The sequence below is a fragment of the Sardina pilchardus genome, chromosome 21 (genome assembly GCF_963854185.1).
Source record: "Sardina pilchardus chromosome 21, fSarPil1.1, whole genome shotgun sequence".
In the NCBI taxonomy this organism is placed as follows: domain Eukaryota; kingdom Metazoa; phylum Chordata; class Actinopteri; order Clupeiformes; family Clupeidae; genus Sardina; species Sardina pilchardus.
The window spans coordinates 11018087-11038086 of NC_085014.1; the positions used below are offsets into that span (position 1 = coordinate 11018087).

At 42.9% G+C, this 20000-nt stretch overlaps 2 protein-coding genes across 4 annotated transcripts in view; both read left to right on the plus strand.

The window, feature by feature from the left end:
- The window catches only part of LOC134068864 (cysteinyl leukotriene receptor 1-like), a 38361-nt gene extending 31318 nt beyond the window's left edge, over window positions 1–7043 (plus strand). For both annotated transcript variants that reach the window (XM_062524651.1, XM_062524652.1), the window contains exon 2: window positions 4834–7043. In XM_062524651.1, the coding sequence (XP_062380635.1) occupies window positions 4834–5907 (1074 nt within the window). In that variant the 3' untranslated portion in view covers window positions 5908–7043. The remainder of the gene's footprint in view (window positions 1–4833) is intronic.
- A 4120-nt stretch (window positions 7044–11163) lies between these two features.
- LOC134068516 (fibronectin type-III domain-containing protein 3A-like) overlaps window positions 11164–20000 on the plus strand; it is a 30468-nt gene continuing 21631 nt past the window's right edge. For both annotated transcript variants that reach the window (XM_062524180.1, XM_062524181.1), the window contains exons 1-2: window positions 11164–11416; window positions 16534–16639. In XM_062524180.1, the coding sequence (XP_062380164.1) occupies window positions 16553–16639 (87 nt within the window). In that variant the 5' untranslated portion in view covers window positions 11164–11416; window positions 16534–16552. The remainder of the gene's footprint in view (window positions 11417–16533; window positions 16640–20000) is intronic.

Below are 20000 nucleotides of genomic sequence, written 5' to 3' on the forward strand. Positions count from 1 at the left end.
AGCAAAACCTCACCTGTAGTAAGTAGCCAGCACGCCCTGCAACTTACTACAGCAATCGGAATTGAAAAAAACCTTTTTGTTGATTTTTAATGAATATTTTCCTAGAATAATTGAGTCCTGAACCTACATAAAGTGACCTATGAGCAAAATCTCACCTGTAGTAAGTAGCCAGCACGCCTTGCAACTTACTACAGCAATCGGAATTGAAAAAAACCTTTTTCTTGATTTTTAATGAATATTTTCCTAGAATAATTGAGTCCTGAACCTACATAAAGTGACCTATGAGCAAAACCTCACCTGTAGTAAGTAGCCAGCATGCATTGCAACTTACTACAGCAATCGGAATTGAAAAAAACCTTTTTGTTGATTTTTAATGAATATTTTCCTAGAATAATTGAGTCCTGAACCTACATAAAGTGACCTATGAGCAAAATCTCACCTGTAGTAAGTAGCCAGCACGCCCTGCAACTTACTACAGCAATCGGAATTGAAAAAAACCTTTTTGTTGATTTTTAATGAATATTTTCTTAGAATAATTGAGTCCTGAACCAACATAAAGTGACCTATGAGCAAAACCTCACCTGTAGTAAGTAGCCAGCATGCATTGCAACTTACTACAGCAATCGGAATTGAAAAAAACCTTTTTGTTGATTTTTAATGAATATTTTCCTAGAATAATTGAGTCCTGAACCAACATAAAGTGACCTATGAGCAAAACCACACCTGTAGTAAGTAGCCAGCATGCATTGCAACTTACTACAGCAATCGGAATTGAAAAAAACCTTTTTGTTGATTTTTAATGAATATTTTCCTAGAATAATTGAGTCCTGAACCTACATAAAGTGACCTATGAGCAAAATCTCACCTGTAGTAAGTAGCCAGCACGCCCTGCAACTTACTACAGCAATCGGAATTGAAAAAAACCTTTTTGTTGATTTTTAATGAATATTTTCCTAGAATAATTGAGTCCTGAACCTACATAAAGTGACCTATGAGCAAAATCTCACCTGTAGTAGATAACAACTGTATATTGCAAGATACTACAGAAACCAGAATCAAAAAACGCTACTTTATTGACTTTCAGTGAATATTTTCTATATTCCAGTCCAGAAAAGGCTACCCCCTCACTGAGGAGTTACCCTAATAGCCGAAGCACGGCACGCTCTAAATGCGTCATTTGATGACGGTCCCTAACCCAGGCATCAGAACCATAGATCAGAACGAGTAGGCTTTTACGGGTTATTAGGGTTGTTTTTTGCGTCGAGATCGAAACTGACAACAAATGTATGCTTTTCTTTTGAGACATGACAAGAGTGTGAACTGTATGTCTCGTTGATCTTGTTTCTAAACTGAAATCTGTGGGGAAACCCGAAAACGGGGAAAGTTAAAATTGAATATCGAGCGAATATCAAACGTCCGGCTAACTTCACCGCGCTACAACCAGATTGTATTTATCCGTATTCATAGAGTGCATGAGTGAGTGTCACGTTGTCCCGGTAACGCGGTTTTCTGTTAACAAACGACCTGCATGTGGCATTTTCTATCGCCTCACCGTGTTGTTTATTTCAAAATTAAAATAAATGAATTTGAAACGGTAAAAATCACTACCATGTCGAGGCGCTTATGTATGCTTCTGGTGTACTAAAAGGAGACGTTCACGCTAGCATTAGCTAACTTAATGTAATCATAGATTAGCCCAGCTTGCCGTTACATATATACACTTTCCCCCCCATGCTAGCGTGAACATTAGCCTACACCAGAAGCATACATACACGCCTCGACATGGTAGTGACTTTTACCGCTTAAAATTCATTTTTCATTTTGAAATAAACAACACGGTGAGGAAATAGAAAATGCCACTTGCAGGTCGTTTGTTTATAACAGGAAATCGCGTTACTGGGACAACGTGACACTTTAACTTACGCAGTGAGGTTCTGGAACCAGCTGCCGGTAAAGCATGTTTATGACACGTTTTCAATGTTGAATCAACCAAATTTCAATATTAGTACCATTGAATGAGCACTGAATCAGTGTTGAATCAACGTTTGATTATCATTGAAATTTCAATGTAATTTCAACGGCAATCACATCTGGTTGAATCAACGTTGAATCCACGTTTTAGATGATTGAAATGGTGATGTTGTTTCAACTGCAATCTCATCGAGCGCTTTCAATGTCGAAACAACTTCGGAGTTCAATGCAGATTCAACGAATCCTTTCAACGTTGATTCAATGCCATTTTGCTATCTGGGTTTAACATTGCTCGCTTTGTGCATGGTCTATTCTTAAAACACCCCTAAACGTTCGTTTTAAAAAATGTGCAGCTCACCGAGTGGTTACTGGTCTTCAACGATCTTCTATAGCAAGTTTAGCAACGAAATACAGCTTCTGTCATCTGTTATCAGGGATTTTCGAAATCCCGGAAGTACTTTTTCAACCATGTGCCTAATATAACACAACAGAATTTGAATTTCACTGCGAAACTTGCTATAGAAGATCGTTGAAGACCAACCACTCGGTGAGCTGCACATTTTTAAAAACAAACTTGCAAGCATGATGCTAGCAGGCGAGAAGCTAACGGTCTAATCCGATTCAATGATCTATGCTAGGCTGAAGCTAAAAGTTGTATCGCCAGACTCACAGAATGGCTGGATGAACGGGAAAAAAGTAAATGTCTATTGTTTTGCTCGAGGGGAGGTGGGAAATGATCTTATTTCCAAAAATGGCGGAATATCCCGTTAACTCCTCCACATGCATTTAGGTACTCTGCCTATTAACTTTTAAATCTCTTTCATTTACTGTCAGTTGATCTGCACATATGTAGCCTACACATTAAAATGAAGTAAATTCAGTGGGTTATATTTTTTCAGTGAAATCAATATGATGGGATACATCATGAAATAAAATTACACACAATTTACTCAAATACCCCACACAATCCGCTTAAAGGGATATTCCACCATTTTTGCTCAGCCTAGCATAGATCATTGAATCGGATTAGACCATTAGCATCTCGCCTGCTAGCCTCATGCTTAAAAGTGACTAAGATTTCCGGTAATGTGTCTCAAGTTAGAAAGTGCAAACTGAAAATGAAACCTGGCGTTTTCCTAGGCTGATTTGATATGGAACTACACTCTCATCTGGCGTAATAATCGAGCAAAGTTGCAAACGTACCATGGGCGCAGCGATATCATGCAGCACCTGAAAGTAGTCCACATAGGCAACAAGCGAGAGGGGTCCAGCTGCAGCCTGCACTGTCAGGCCCCCTCCTGCACTGCCAGGCCAAAGCCTTCGATATAACAAAGTTGCGACACTTCCATTGACTCCCGTGAACAAACAATGGCGGCACATCCGGTATGTCAGGGTCATTGAAAGGAACTATTCCATTGAGAATGAATGAATATCTCAGGTGTTATAATAAGACTTTTCTACATGACTTACAGTATGGTCGTGTGCATAATAATGCATTTTCATTGAGTAATATATGTATGTGGAAATGCAGTTTATAGTATTTTTCATCGAGTATTTACCGTAAATATTAAAGAGTCACTTCACCCCATAACTCCACCCACTTCACATTTCTGAAAACGGCTTTCAAAATGGGCGAGACGTTCTGAAATTTGGAGAGGGAGTGCACACTTTTGCATTTGCATTTTTGTCAATATTAACCCTGGTAACAGTACAGTTCACCACTTAAGAGTATTTTCAATCAATAAACAGCTCAAAAAACATATTTTAGGGTGCAGTGACTCTTTAATGCGATCGCTGCTGTCAATCCCGTAGTAAACCAGGCAGGGACCCACTAACCACGTGACCGCTCTAATCGGGCTTTACCATGGAAGTCAACGGCTGTCGCAACTTTGAGATATCGATGGCTTTGTGCCAGGCCCCCTGCACTGTCAGGACCGGAAGTGGCGTTTTTTTTCTCATGTGTCCCCAGTTCCGCGAAGATGAGAGATAGATACCAGAGACGGTTTATAAAGCAAGACGATGTGAACTTTGAGATATGCTTATGTTCTCACTTGAACGCTGTGCATCGTTCTTTTCACAAATACACCATATTTTTAAGCAAATAAAGTTGTTTACTTAAGATTACTCAGCGTTTTATCAATGTTTGGTCCGCGAAAATATTCTCGCTGCACCGGTAGGGACGCTGTTGCGAGACTCGGTGAGACGTGATCCCATCCCACTGGGTTGTTGTTTGTACAAACATTCAACATCCAAAACTATAACTGAAAAACGTCGACATTGACGAATGTAATACACTTTGCTCATTTGTGCTACGTTATAGAAATAAAACGTAGACACTGATTAAAAGATGCACTCTTGCTAATTTGTGCTACATTCTTATCAACGATCATTGAAAAACTACTTCCTCGTTTGGGGCAAAGCCAGCACGTGCACGACTACACTTGCTTTCCGGTCCTGACAGTGCAGGCTGCAGCTGGACGGTCGTGCAACAAGCAGGATGAGTGCGTGATATCACTGCGCCCATGGTACGTTTGCAACTTTTAGAATGTCTGGATGAACAAGTAAAAGGTAAATATCAATTGTTTAGCTCGAGGGGAGATGGAAAATGAGCTTAATTCCAAAAATGGTGGAATATCCCTTTAAAGCTGGTGACTGATTATAATCTATAACACATTCAGTTAATTTCCTCTTGTGGCCCTCTAGCTATATGCTCACTTTGTTTGCAGCAATGCTGTTTCAGGAGCTCTGAGCAATGGTATATTTTACTGTCTGTTGATGTCAAACCTTTAGCGAGGCTCGAAGACTGTGCCTTTACCGTAAAGCTGTAAACCATTACACTGATATTCATTTTCTGTCCGTTAGATGGTTCTGGCCGATGCTGACATGTCCTTGTTGAGCATCCATCCAACATGTCCACCCATCGACGACTTCCGCAACCGAGTGTATTCCACGGCCTACTCCATCATCACCGTCTTTGGCCTGGCGGGGAACGGCTTCGCCCTGCTCGTCCTCCTGCGGACGTTCCGCCAGCGCTCGCCCTTTTACGTCTACATGCTGAACCTGGCCGTGTCTGACCTCCTTTGCGTGAGCATGCTGCCGCTGCGAGTTGACTACTACTTCAGAGAAGGTCAGTGGAATCACGGCGACTTCATGTGCCGCGTCAGCTCCTATTCTCTCTACGTCAACCTCTACTGCGGCATCTACTTCATGACGGGCATAAGCGTCACGCGCTTCTTCGCCGTCGTCTTCCCCGTGCGGAGCCTCGATCTGGCGATCGATCGGAGAGCAGGCACTGTCTGCGTCTGCATCTGGGCGTTCATCTGCGCCTGCTGCTCGCCGATCCTGATGCAGGGCGAGTACGTGGATGAAAAAAACAAGACAAAGTGTTTCGAGCCGCCCGAGCACAGCGACAAGCTGCTCCTCAAAATGGGTCTCAACTACTTCTCCCTGGTGGTGGGTTTCATCATCCCCTTCCTGATGATCGTGCTGTGCTACGTGGCCATGATGAAGGTGCTTCTGAGCCGCATGCACCCCTCACGGGGGGCGCAGCGTACCACGCGCATCAAGGCCATCCGCATGCTCATCATCGTCACGGTGACCTTCCTGGTCAGCTTCATGCCGTACCACATCCAGCGCACGCTGCACCTGCACTTCATGAGCCGCAAGGACGCCAGCTGCGACGAGATCATCACCATGCAGAAGTCCGTGGTCGTCACCCTCTGCCTGGCCGCCTCCAACTCCTGCTTCGACCCGCTGCTCTACTTCTTCTCCGGGGAGAACTTTCGAGCCCGCCTCTCCACTTTGCGCAGTCATTCCAGTGCCCAGAGTGGCCAGCGGAAGTGTCACTCAGAGCAGCCAGCCACTCCATGCAACAACAACCAGCTGCTGGAGCAGGGGGACCAACACGTCTGCAATGGGCCCAGCAAGGTGACATAAAAGGCAATAGACCTCTGAAGAAGTTCGCCTACAAAAAAGCCACCATCTTTGCCCAAATAAGGAGATCTGGTATCTTGAGATTTTTTCTATGGGAAAATAACATGGAGATTTCCAATTATCGCACCTGTTAAACTCTCGCGGGGATGATGCCATTGGAAATGCAGACGTTTTTCGCTACACAGTTTTGTCCACTGCCGTCTAGTGGATACTGTGATCTTCGGTAGGTGAAGACGGCACACTTTGATATTTGCTACCCCAGAGCTAACTTACAATGGAACTTGCCATAGGCAGTTAGCTTCAATTAACTCCCGGATCTCCTTATATGGGCAAAGATGGCAGCTTTGGATCCTTTTTGTAGGCGAACTTCAGAGGTCTATGGGAAGACTGAAGGGAAGCAGGAAGACTATATCACATTAAGGCTTCTCTGACCACCGAAGGATGTCTGATGGGAGGCATTCATACACTGTAAAAAAAATAAAAGTTAGGGCTGTCCAATTTATCAAATCATATTATGTTACAATTATGAAACACATCCTTATTGTGTTCAGATAGTAATTCGGATTGAGTAGTCTACTTTTTTCCAGTTGAATCAAGTAAGGTAAGGGGGGAAAGGAAACGAGGGGTTGCCATTTAAACATTAAATTAAACAAACTCATGTTTTTCTATCAAACAATGGTATTATGTTGAACTGACATATTTTGCCACAGCAATGAATTCATCCAACAGAATGATGTAAGATCAATGCAAAGCACTTAACTACTGAAACAGTAAGGCAAAGGAACACATGGGATGCCTTGTTGTCACCATTTCATGAGCCTTCGCAAGAACACTGAGATAATCATGCAGCTAACAGTGTTGCCAAAGGTTTTCAGGTTTCAGGTTTCTCTTAAAGAGGACTATGCTTAGAGACCAGTATAATTTCAAGCCGAGTTGTATCTTATGTTATGCTTTGAGATGAACCATGCTTTGTTCCCACCATGAATGCGTTAGGTGTTGAGCATGCACAAAGTATCAGTGGTTCATATTTTCTTAATACTGTGACACAACATACAGTATTCAAAGTAGCAATAGTCTACTAACTAAGTACATCTGAATGCCTACTTTCTGTACCGCCTGTATAACACAATGACATTGAAATGACATAAATACTTCATATGAACTCAACTTCAATCAATTTCATTGAAATTACTTGATCGAATTGGGTTATCACAGCATGAATCGGTTTCATAAACCTAGATATTTAGAATAGAATATATACGTTTTTGATCCCGTGAGGGAAATTCGTTTATCTGCATTTAACCCAATTTAACCGAATTAGTGAACACACACAGCACACAGTGAACACACAGTGAGGTGAATCACACATTAACCCGGAGCAGTGAGCTGCCTGCCCAACCAGCGGCGCTCGGGAAGCAGTGAGGGGTTAGGTGCCTTGCTCAAGGGCACTTCAGCTGTGGGCTGGCCGGGGATCGAACCGGCAACCCTCCGGTCACAAGCCCGAAACCCTAACCAGTAGGCCACGGCAGCCCAAATTGCCCCATGTCATTCATGTTTAAACGCTGTACATGATAAACTCAAGTGAATCCAGCAAGGGTCAAGGACTCTTGTAGCATGTACAGTAGCAGCATTTACCAACATTTAACTGCCACCACCGACCGCCATATGGCAAAGTTCACAGCAAAAATGCAACTCACGTCCAACATTGCATCAGTATTTTATAGTGCAACCAATACTGTAAAATGCACATATTTTGTCTTGGTTGACTGTAAGTGTTACTGGACTGTGAGTTTTACAAAGCAGAACAACAACAAATTTCCCAAATAATAATAACTTTTGGAAGGATAATTGATTAGGTGGTAGTAGAACTGTTGTTTAAAGGCAAAAATGACATCTATCTATAAATGCAAGGAACGTCTGTCTGTCTGTTCCACGCATAACTCTCGAACCACTTATCCAACTGCTCTCAAATTTGGTGGGTGTCATCCTAATGGCACGAGTGTGTGTTTAACGTATGCCAGCTAGTTAGCTGTGCTTGTCGAACGTTAGTAAACCTCATTCCCCGACGCCTCAAGACAAGAGTGCTGCTGGCATGAAAGCTAGTAGCCTGGGCTTTTTTAGCTGGATTGTTAGCGCGCTCGACTCCCGATCCGAGCTCCTGCTGGTTCGTGGGTTAGCGTCCTGGCGTGTGCAGAGTTGGACTGCGGTGGTTCCACACAAGGCAGGTGCAGTGTCAAATTTCATGTTATGAAATGTATGTGTTATTATTGAGATATATCATTGAATAACAATTATGTGTTATTATTATTATTATTATTATTATTATTATGGAGTTAGGATATACCCTCAGCTGTGGTAACCTGCGGCACTGGGCCCCCAAACTACAGCACAGTAGGTATAGGTAATATCCTTGTGCTATAAGCTTACTGCTTAATCAGTCAGAGCATGTGCTGTATATTCATCTAAAATGATCTTGTGGTGTAGTTGTGTGTGCTGAGTTTTGCTCTGAGTTGTTGTGTTATTCTATGTAGGCTACACTCTACCATAAAGGATGCAGCAACCGCTTTTCATTTAAGCACCATAAAAGACAATGCACCACAGTAGCAGTCCCACTCTTATGATGACCACTGTCTCGATGCAGCAGCCACTTTTCATTTATGCTCCATAACAGACAATCCACTAACAGTCGGACTCTTCTGATGATGACCACTGACTCGGCATAGGCCATTAGGCTACTCAGTGCATGATATCATAGCCACTCTGTGGTCATTTGATGGAAAAAAAACTACTGCACTTAAGGGACACAAAACTGTGTTATGAGGTTCAATGCGTTTCATGCCCCAAATGCCTAATCTCTGCAACAAAGTGCAGTACTTTGTACTTGCAGTGCAAACATCCATGTCCAAAATACTGCATTCCAGCAGATGAAGGCAAGAAATTCCTAAAAGATGTGCTTCTACTAAAGATTTCAAGGTTTCAAGATTTCATTTATTGTCATTCTCTCATGCACGCCTGTACACAAAGAAAATGAACTACCGTCCCCCGAAGCATTGGTCAGTACCACACATAAAAACCTAAGAGTCTATACACATCAGATAAGTTTAAAAAAGGAATTTAAAAAAAGTAAAGTAAAGGATGTGCTACTAAAATCTTATGGTACACTGTAAAAAAGTAAAGTCAGGACTGTCCAATTTAACCAACCATAATACGTTACAATGACATAAAAGTAAAGTAGTAAATCGAAGAAATAAAAGTCTTGTTTTGAATGACACATAACCGTATTGTGTTCAAATAATCATTTCAATTAAATTGAGTAATCCATTTAACCTAATTGAATCACATAAGGTAAAGGTGTAAAAAAGGAAAGGAGGTTTGTCACAGTTACTAAACCACAAAACAGGAAATATAATACATTTGTGCATCCATTTCAAACACAAGGTTATTAGTATTACGCTGACATATTTAGCCAGAGCAACGAATCTAGAATCCTGTAAGATCAGTGTGAAGCACCTACTGTAATTACTGAACCAGACAGGCAAATTAACACATGGCATGCCTTAGTGTCACCATCTCATTGTGTTCCCATGAGCCTATGCGAGAACCATGAGATAGTCATGCAGCTAACAGTTTTCACAAGCCAGAAGGTTTCACAAGTGTTTTTTACATACAGTACATAGAAGGTTACGTTTAGAGCCCGGTGTAATTTGGAGCCGACTCGTATCTTATTTTGCTTGAGATTAATCATGCTTTGTTCCCAGGGTGTGTTAGGGTATTGAGTGTTAGGGTATTGATATGCCACAACATATCCATGTTAAATTTTGAGACTTCTTAAAGTCTTTATAACAAAGTTATCTTCCTTTACCATTAGTGTTTACACCCTAAGGACATCTGATGTCACCTGTATAACTCAGTGAAGGCGAAATTTCATTAATATTTCATCAAACTTAAATGATTTAATTGAAATTGCTTGACCTAATTGGGTAACTACTGCTTAAATCAATTTTGTAAACTGAAAGAGAATTGCTGGATTAATTCTAGACATTTCATTCATATGCAACCAATGTATAAAATACGATCAAAGTAAAGCCATTTTTCCCCTCGGTGTGCTTGCAAGATGTGGGATTTTAGGGTGTTTTATTCTTATCACAAATTAAAATCATTAGGTAACTGCAAGGGACATGAGAAAACAGGTGCCAGCTTTTATCTTGAGATCAGTTGCACGGTAGTATTAGGCCATCTACTGACCAATGTGCACACCACATCCTGTTTTTCTTTTTCTTTTTTTTGTATTACCAACAACGTAACGTAACGTCTCCAACAGCGCCCTGTGTAACAACATGTGAACTATTGAGGTATTATAGTGAGAGAGAGCCATAGTTGTTTATTATCAGTATTACTATTATTAACCTTAACCACTGTCAAAACAGGTGCCAGCTTTTATCTTGAGATCAGTTGTACGGTAGTATTAGGCCATCTACTGACCAATGTGCACACCACATCCTGTTTTTTTTTTGTTTTTTTTGTATTACCAACAACGTAACATAACGTCTCCAACAGCGCCCTGGCTGTGTAACAACATGTGAACTATTGAGGTATTATAGTGAGAGTGAGACATAGTTTATTATTATTATTATTAGGCTATTATTATTATTAATAATAATAATAATAATAATAAACCTTAATCACTGTTATTCTGACCTATATATAACCTACAAATAATACAACATGTGGCATAGAAATATAACCACTCGACTCGAACAATTTCAACATAGTCTCGTGCCTCTCAGCATCGCCTTTGCGTATTGTTTAGCATCTACTTATCCAAACAATATCAAAGGCGGGAATGGTTGGCTTCTGGGGTTAAAGGAGAGGTCGTGGCGGAAGACGAGAGCGATCGGACTTGTCCTAATCCACAATCGAAGTGAGTGGGGTCAAAACAAGCATTCAATTAAACGTGTCAGTAGTATAGGCTACTAATCCACTGATGTAGTGTATGGGGTTATATTAAATGTAGTTCTTGGCCTCTAATGTGTCTGTTGACGCAGGTGTAGAGACTCCGCTCATTTCCTCTCCACTCTCTTCCCTATGGATGCTGGTGGCAATCCAATTGCATGCGTATATTTTAATACGATCTGAATGGCATAGGTTGCAATAGTCGCGGTGGCTGTCCGTGAGAGCAACAAACTTTTCCTGCCGTGACAGTGGAATGACCCGCTGGGTCAGCCAATCTTACGGCATTTTGGAAGCATTGCGCATGTTCCCTGGATTCCTTGATGGCGGTGTGGTGGAATCGTGGGCTCAACTCAAAGCAGCACTCTCGTTAAAGTCTGACCAGCAGCAGCTAATCGTGTAGCCCCTGAGCACACGTCAGGTTGAGAGAAGGGCACCGAAATTCTGAGAATCGAAGAAGAGCGAGTGGATAAAGCGCTTTCCTGTCGCTCCTCCTGAGCAATATCACATGAGAGCTCCGCCGTGCCAACTCGCCGCTCCTTTTCTTCACTCCGGCATTGCGGTAATTGAGCAGCACATTTTCTACATTTGCGTGTTTTATTCATACATCGGACATGTCTTATCGCTGTCTTATTGCTGGGGAAATACCCTCCATTTACTCTTGGCTGATAGTAGTATAATGTAAAATGCAGCACGACTGAAAGTAGGCAGCCATGTCCTCTTTCATGTTACTTTTGCGTAATATGTGGTGTAATTCTCTACCCAAAGGAATATCGTCCACTAATAAGTCGTCTGGCTTTTTCATGACGTAAGGGGCAAACCAGTCAGATATGCATGAGATTTCGCGACAAGTAGCCTGTGCTTGTTGGATGTTATTAGTTGAATGCCATTATAACGTTGGTTAAATTATAACCAAACGAATTTTAGTCTGCTTATTCTGCTGATCTCCGAGGCCAGTGCTAGGGATGGTCCGATGGTGCTTGGTGCGGACTACGTGGCACCGAGGTTGGTAAACACTGAAACGGGCATCAATGATGCAAGCTTTTCATCAGGTTTGGTGCTAGCCTACTGACCGGTAACATTCTAACCAATTATCTACCAGCTATACTTGTCTGAATAAAGTTCACCATTGCTAAGTTGTCCGTCTGACTAACTTCGCCTAAATGCCCATGATGGCAGTCAACCCTAGTGTGCATTAAATATAAATATTTGCGAGTGTGCAGAGTACCCTAGTTTGGTTTATGCTCAAGCTGATAATAGAAAAGCACACTTTTCATGTCATTGTCGCCGCATCGAGCTGATGTCAAGCCCAGTGGCGTAGGCTACTATGTAGCCATGATTGGCCCATGGCCTGTTGAAACGGAAGTCGAAGTGGTGTTTAAAGATGCACTCCCTCGATTAACCCCTTAAAATGAGTCCCAGTTCCTAACAAATGTGTATTCATAAGTACACACAAGTTCACATAATTTCTCATTGGCATTGAATCGGCTTTATGCATTTGTAGGCTATTCCCCCTGCCTCCTCATCAGTTGTAGGAAGCAGATACGCAGGCCAGCTCTGCCAACTCAGTATGATAACGTTCATGTGCCTACCTAATAATGTAATGGTAATGACATATACTCTTAGTTAGTTTGGTAAGTGGTAAAGAATTCTCAGGGCAACTATTCTTCCAGAAGTGATTGGGAAAACCCATAGCCTACCCTGCAATTCAGTCTGGATTGGGTTCCATCCGTGTTAGCGCGCGTGATGTAGCCTCTAAGATAGCCTACGTTTAAGGTTTTAAAAATTGACTTTGACGGAGTGGGACTTTGAAACCAGGTTAGCCTACTACTCTACATCCCACGGTTACCTCGTCAAAAAGACTAGGCTGCCTACACCCTAACTGATGCTGAAATCGCTGGAGACAGTTGGCTGTTACGAAACAGGCCTAGCCTGTGCACCAACGTTGGAAGATGTTTGGCTGATTCTCTGACCCAAGGCAGGGCCTTATTACCGTGGGGTTTTGTTTTTCCTTATGGGCATGATGTCCTGTCCTTTTGTGAGGCCATGGATTTAGTTTCAGCAAGCTTCCACGCCCTGCGTTATTAGGTGAAAGAGCTGTTCCGTCCACAAGCCTCCAGGCCTTTTATCGCCAGGCTCACCTATTCTTCTCCTGCCTGACTACTCTTCCTTCCAGACTGGCTTCCGTTACCATGGACACGCAGAGCCGTGATGAGACACCTGTCCTCTCTTTCACACACTGTTATAACAGAGGAACTTTTAAATTGCACAAGATATAGCCTAGGCCTATTCGGTTAGAATCTAATACAAAAATGGATTATAGGGCTGCAACAATTCATCATAATCAAAATGAAAATGAAAGTACATCGCTATTCTCCTTAAAACTTGAATATTTTGAGTTTGACTGAGGCCTACTAGGCTATACTAAATAGGCTCCTATCTTTGGGGTGTGGACGAAACAAGGCATTTGAGGACCATAATCTTGAGCTTTGGGGAATTGTTTTTTGACTATTTTCTGACATTGTATCTATCAAACAACTAGTCGATGAAACTGAAAATGGTCTTGTTGCGGGCCTGAAATGGATAAGCCTATTCACTGATAACAACAATACTAAAATGAACGTTGGAACAGCAGCAGCATTAGGCTAATCAAAATGTCCTGTAGAAATGTCCAGCGGGCAACAGCACTGGGTGTCTGTATTAGCCTACTGAGCCTTGCCAATAGACTGTAAGTGTGAGTGTGGTACAAGTCGCAACAAAGTCATGGATTCCTGCAGCCAGCAGAACAAGTACTCAACAAATGTAGACTCTGTAGTACTCTTGTTCCCATGATTAAAGGCCTCTTCTGAGTAATTGCTTACAAATAGCCTTGTTAGCTGTAAATCTGTCCTCACCTGCTTGAAGTGATTTTGACATGTCTTACCTCTATCTTGATGAACGCTACCTGGAGTCTGTGAGTAACCTAAGCTATATACCACAGTTATTGGGCTCAAATGTAGTATCCTAACAACCAGGGAAAGCATGAGGTGTTGCATTCCATCAGTCGTTAGCATAGGGGCAGTTCAGCAAAAGTTTTGTTTTTAGTCTGTTTGTCTCTATATTTGTGTGTGTGTGTGTGTGTGTGTGTGTGTGTGTGTGTGTGTGTGTGTGTGTGTGTGCTATTTAGGCAATCATTGTGGGTATGAAATTCAGAGTGAGTGTGTGTGTGTGTGTGTGTACTTGGGTGGGTGGGTTGGTGTGATAGTGGTGTGGCTGTGGCTCAGGGCAGCTTGAGTGTGGCAGCTGTTTAACAAAAGGACACACACACATACACACAGAGAGAGAGAGAGAGCGCGAGAGAGAGAGAGAGAGAGCGAAAGTAAAGAGGCATTGTGCCACACAGAATGCTGGAGCTGAGAGTAGGGGTGCCAGGCACTGTCAGAGGATTCTCCCAGAATGCCTTTGGGCAGTGCCGGCGGAAGAGAAAGAGAGAGAGAGAGAGAGAGAGAGACACACACACACACTGAAAAACAGATCTTGAGATAGATTTGTTGCTGTCACTGTTGTTGCCCTGAACACCTGGGTCTGTCTTGTGTTTGACACCACAGGTTGCTACATTAATAAGAAACTACCCAGGAAGTTCCTGTAAGCCAGTGTCACAGATGAAAACATTTCAGTTCCCTTCAGTGCACTGGACACAGATTGCTGGGTGTACCATTAAATGCACGTACAGTGTGATGCTCCCTGTGTCAGTAAAATGACACATAGCAATATTAATACACAAATATCAATCACAATAATCATAATACAAGCTGCAACCATATTGATGGGAATGATCTGCTTTTCAAATGCTGCTTAGCATCTTAAGCACCAACGTCAGACTCAGTATCCAACATTTAGTGCATCTTGCAACTTTATTTGTGTTCTCATGTGTTGATTCACAGTAGGGCTGCAACAATTATTACATTTTCTGATTACTTATCGACAGTTAAATTTATCATCAACACATTTGGTAATTATTAATCGGGTTGCCTATTTTTTGAAGGGAACAACCTCAATTGTCTTTTTTTCTTCCTTAACCTGAAGTGTAAAAAAAATACAAGCCATTCAGTCAGTGAAACATTATGCTACCTTACAGTATGATGTAAAAGTGAAAAGCACAGGCTTAGTCAGCTGTGCTAACACACAGTGTTGCTAGCAACAGAGCTGACCCTGGTACTCGCACTGACCCAGTGCCAGTAGCATCTGGGCTAGTTTCCATGGTTAATGGCCTGTTGATGTCAGACGCAGTCATTCTTACCTCAGACACTGAGCCTTGGCTTAGAGTGTGTGTGTGTGTGTGTGTGTGTGTGTGTGTGTGTGTGTGTGTGTGTGTGTGTGTGTGTGTGTGTGTGTGTGTGTGTGTGTGTGTGTGTGTGTGTGTGTGTGTCATTTCCGGACATGCAGGGTAGAACAATTTATGGATAGCATGTTGTTTGCGCTGGAGAGGACTTTTTGCCCGGCAGGTGCCATTAGACCCCCCCCCCCCCCCCCCCCACACACACACACACACACACACACACACACACACACACACACACAGCCTGAAAAGAGTTGTTCCCTTGCCACTGATGCTTCCACTTTACTCCAGGAGGTTGAGGCAAGAGGTGAAGTTCCTGGGGTGAGTGGTCATTTTAATGGTGGTAAACAGATACATGGGTCATAGCCTCTAAGTGCTATCGTGCCATAGTGCTTTGCTGTCCTGTGCTGTCATTGAAGAAGCAGTATCACCCAGCTGAGCAGACTGCTTTGCTTACCGTAACTCTCTCTCTCTCTGTGTGTGTGTGTGTGTGTGTGTGTGTGTGTGTGTGTGTGTGTGTTCTGCAGAATGGTTATCTGTGCTGCTTGTTGATTTCCAGAGTTGTGTTTTGTGTGTTGCATGCATTCCCCCTGTTTGCACACTTCCTGTTTACAACACAACTTGTGTGTGTGTGTGTGTCTCTGTGTGTCTCTGTGTGTGTGTGTGTTTGCGTGTCTTTGTAAGAGAGAGCGCGTGTGTGTTTGTGTGGTGTGTGTTATTAATTCCAGATGGATGAATGGAAACACTGCCATATGACTTCTAAAGAATCGGCATCCACATACACACACACACACACGCACACACACACACACACACACATGCAAGAACCAGCTCTCCTACTTCCAGACACTCCGACCACAGATGTCAACACCAGACACAGATGCCAAATGTGAAATAAGCGACAGACTGCCTCTTTCACTGTCTTTGAAACACACACAAAGTCTGACACTCTTCTGTCTCTGTTTACTAATGAAAGTTCAGTTTAGTAATATTCGGAGCATTAGTCATGTATTATTTATTTTTGTATTAGTGTAATCATAGGAGTATTAAAAATGGGAATTGTGGTCATAGCATCTGTATTACAATGTTGTCATTATGAAGCACAACATCTTTCTCCCTTTCTCTCCCTTTTGTGCTCTGTGTACATGGAGACAAGATGTTTGAGGCCATAGATAAGTATCCAACTTATGGATGCTTCATTGATGTGGTATGATTTTTCTGGCATGATCTTGGCATCATGGAAGGGATTTTAAAGGCTCTGTGTGTGTCTCTCTCTCTCTCGCTCTCTCTCTCTCTCTGTCTGTCTCTCTTTCTCTCTCTCTCTCTCTCTCTCTCTCTCTCTCTCTCTCTCTCTCCTTCAGGAGCTGGTGTATGTGAGGGATGATGATGGACCAGACTCTGGAGGCGCCGCCCCTGCTTCCTGAGGTGGGCTTCCCGCACATGCTCAGTGCAGACTGTATGCAACAGGTGAGGAGAACATGCAGATGACAATATATTTAGCCTACATCCCCCAGAATACCTCAATGTTTTCTGATGCAACATGGTGATTTGGTAGCCAGCTTTGCATGGTCTGCCTGATGGCATTGCTGTAGTTTACTGTCTCTCAGTCAGTAGACTATTTTCTTATTCTGTATGTGTGTGTAGGCCTACTCTTAACGGCATTCTGTATGTGTTATATAAGATCCTGGTTGCCTACATTTCCTTTGAGGATCAGTCTTATATCTAACAATTAGCTTAGCGCTAAACTTTGTGTTGTTTAGCGATTTATGCTTTGGGTTTAGCCTTCAGTTTAGCATCTGCACAGTGCTAATTAATGGCTTAGTGGTTAGGCTACTGAAGGCTGTATGTTGCTTGAGCAGTTAGCTCAATTCTCAGCATTTGCACAGTGGTCATTGGTGGCTTAGTGGTTAGCTTTAGCTCTGATAGAGGAGGGCAACCCCTGTGGGTACCTGTGCCCATATCACAGTCGGTTTTACTAATTACTTCATCTATGGCTGCAGAATCAGGCTAGTTGGAATCAGCTGGTTTTGTTGAATGGTTGGACCAAAAATAGGACTTTTACTCTGTGAAGCCATGTTACCCACCTCTGCTCTTAGTGTTTGCATCGTGGTCAGTTGCTGGCTTTGTGATGAGTTTAAAAGCTCTTTATGCTGGGTTAGAAGTCTTAGCTCTTAATGTGTAGGAAGTCAATGTCCTGGTGCTGGAAATGTTTGGAGGACTTGGAAAAAGGGCAGGAACAAGCTGCAGAAGAACTGCTCTCATATGTCTGATACACCAATGGTGTAATCCCGACGTTGTCCATTGCACTTGTCTTGCGAGTGGTAAGTTGTCAGAACAGTACGAAGGGTATTCGTCATGTTGTCTTGTCATGCTGTCTGACTCATTCTGTTATGATGAATATAAACACAAACCGAAATGCACCGTACGAGGAGGTGACATCATTTCACAAGTCACAGGTTGTCACAAGCATGGACAATGGGATCACAAGACAAGACATTTAAATGTCAGTACAGGAGAAATGTTTCATGGTTCATTAGAAGATCATGACTGAAAGCTTCCTCCGAAGTGTATGTGTGGGTCATGATGACCAACATTCCCACATTCCACATTTTCTAGATATTAAGTGCAATTGTGTGTGTGTGTGTGTGTGTGTGTGTGTGTGTGTGTGTGTGTGGCTGTGGCTGTGTGTATTGTGACATTATCTTTTTTCTCTTGAGAAAGTATGTGAACAATCAGACAGCTGTGTGTGGCCATGTGTGTGTGTGCGTGTGGCCACAGCTTGTTCTTTGGTGCTGCCCACTATAGGGCACTGGTGTGTGTTTGTGTGTGTGTGTGTGTGTGTGTGTGTGTGTGTGTGTGTGTGTGTGTGTGTGTGTGTGTGTGTGTGTGTGTGTGTGTGTGTGTGTGTGTGTGTGTGTGTGTGTGTGTGTGTGTGTGTGTGCGCGCGCGCGTGTGTGCGTGCGTGTGTGTGTTTGTGTAGTCTACAATATTGCCAAAGCGCTCTACAAAAACTCAGATTTGTATCAAAAGTAAATAAAATAATGATATAGGACAGAAAAGAAAATAGATGGATGAAAAGCTAAAACCAACAGATAAACAAACAAGCTCAAAACATGGGTCATTATAAACCTGCTTTCAACTTTGAACATTTTATTATTATTTATTTATTTATTACATTTTTTATGTTGTCACTTTTCTTTTCTAGTATTCTCTCTCTCTCTCTGTCCATTTATCTATCCTTCTTTCCCCCTCCTCCTACTCTCCTCTTTTTATCCTCTTTTGATCCTGTTCTCGTCTTTCCTTCTCCTCTTTGTATCCCTCGTTCTTTTCCTTGCGCTCAGTGCAGCAGTGTCTGCATTCCTGACAGCCTCACGGCCCGCCTGCCAGCTTCACTTCCCGTAAGAGGAGGAGAGACCAGGGGGTGGGGTGTGTTTGTGTGTGTGTGTGTGTGTGTGTGTGTGTGTGTGTGTGTGTGTGTGTGCGCGCGTTTTAGGGGCGGAGGGGTTCTCTGGAAGTGAACACATCCGGAACAGAGTTCTGATAGCCTCTGGGGAAGGGAAGGGTGTGTGTGTTTTTGTGTGTGTGTGTCTGTGTTTTATTTGTGTGTATGTCCATGTCCATCTGTCTATTTGTGTGTGACCCTTGGTTTGCATGTGCATACTTATGTGCATACTTTAGACAAGTTCTGGTGGGCTCTGGGAAAGAGGTGTGTGTGTGTGTCTGTGTGTGGGTGTGTGTGTGCGTGTGTGTGTGTGTGTGTGTGTGTGTGTGTGTGTGTGTGTGCGCGTGTGCACGTGTGCGCATGTGCGTACCTCACACAGAGTATTCCACTACATAGTGCCGTGAGACTCTGATTAGGGTGATTGAGTTACTCTCTGTCTGCCTGTGAGTCTAATAATATGACCGATGGCTGGTTCCAAATCTCCCGTGTTGACACACAGCAGTCCTGCTCTCATTCACTGTCTAGTTGCTTCAGACGACAGTTTATGTTACCATGCTGTCTTTTCTTGACATGAGACAGTAGAATAAGTCTGGTTTGTTGTTGTCCATTTAGTCATTGCACCTGATTTATGAAATATGTTTCGAATAATTTGTTGGAGAAGGTATATCGGAACATGCAGAATATTCTAGAATCTGTTTCTTGAATCTTTGGCGCATTCCAGAGTTCAAACGAAGAGTTCTTGGCTTCTGATGCCTAAACTCTTTCTTTCTATCTAGCTTTCTTTCTTTCTTTCTTTCTTTCTTTCACTCTCTCTCTCTTTCCCCGTCTCCCTCTCTTTCCTTTTATCTTCTACATAGAGCCAAATAGATACCAAATGTCAAATTAGGCCCAGAGCATCCTATCTCTGTGTCCCTGGCTCCATGAGGTGAATTGGTCTGGACAGGAGGAAGATTGTTATCTGTGTGTTCTGCTCTTACATCAATCAGGCTTTGGGATTTTTCCGCCAAACTTCCTCTACACCCCCCTTCCCCATCTCTGACACACACACACACACACACACACACACCGGATGCACACACACACACACACACACACACATATGCTGAGACCTGGAAAAACCCAGACCGACTTTTATTGACCACGTGGGACTAGCCCATGCAAATACGGAGTGACCACATTTTGACTGGTCATTCTCTCCCCTCTCTCTCTCTCTCTCTCTCCCTCTCTCGGACTCTCCCTGGCTTCTCCACACCTGACCCACGCTGTGGCCATTCGTGTGCTCTCGCGGCCCCCTCAGCCATGGGAGTTCCTTCCTGTTTCCGCCTCATTGGCCCGATATAAACCTTGCTGATTGGAGCAGAGGCCTTGTTTTGGCGACGGTTGCCA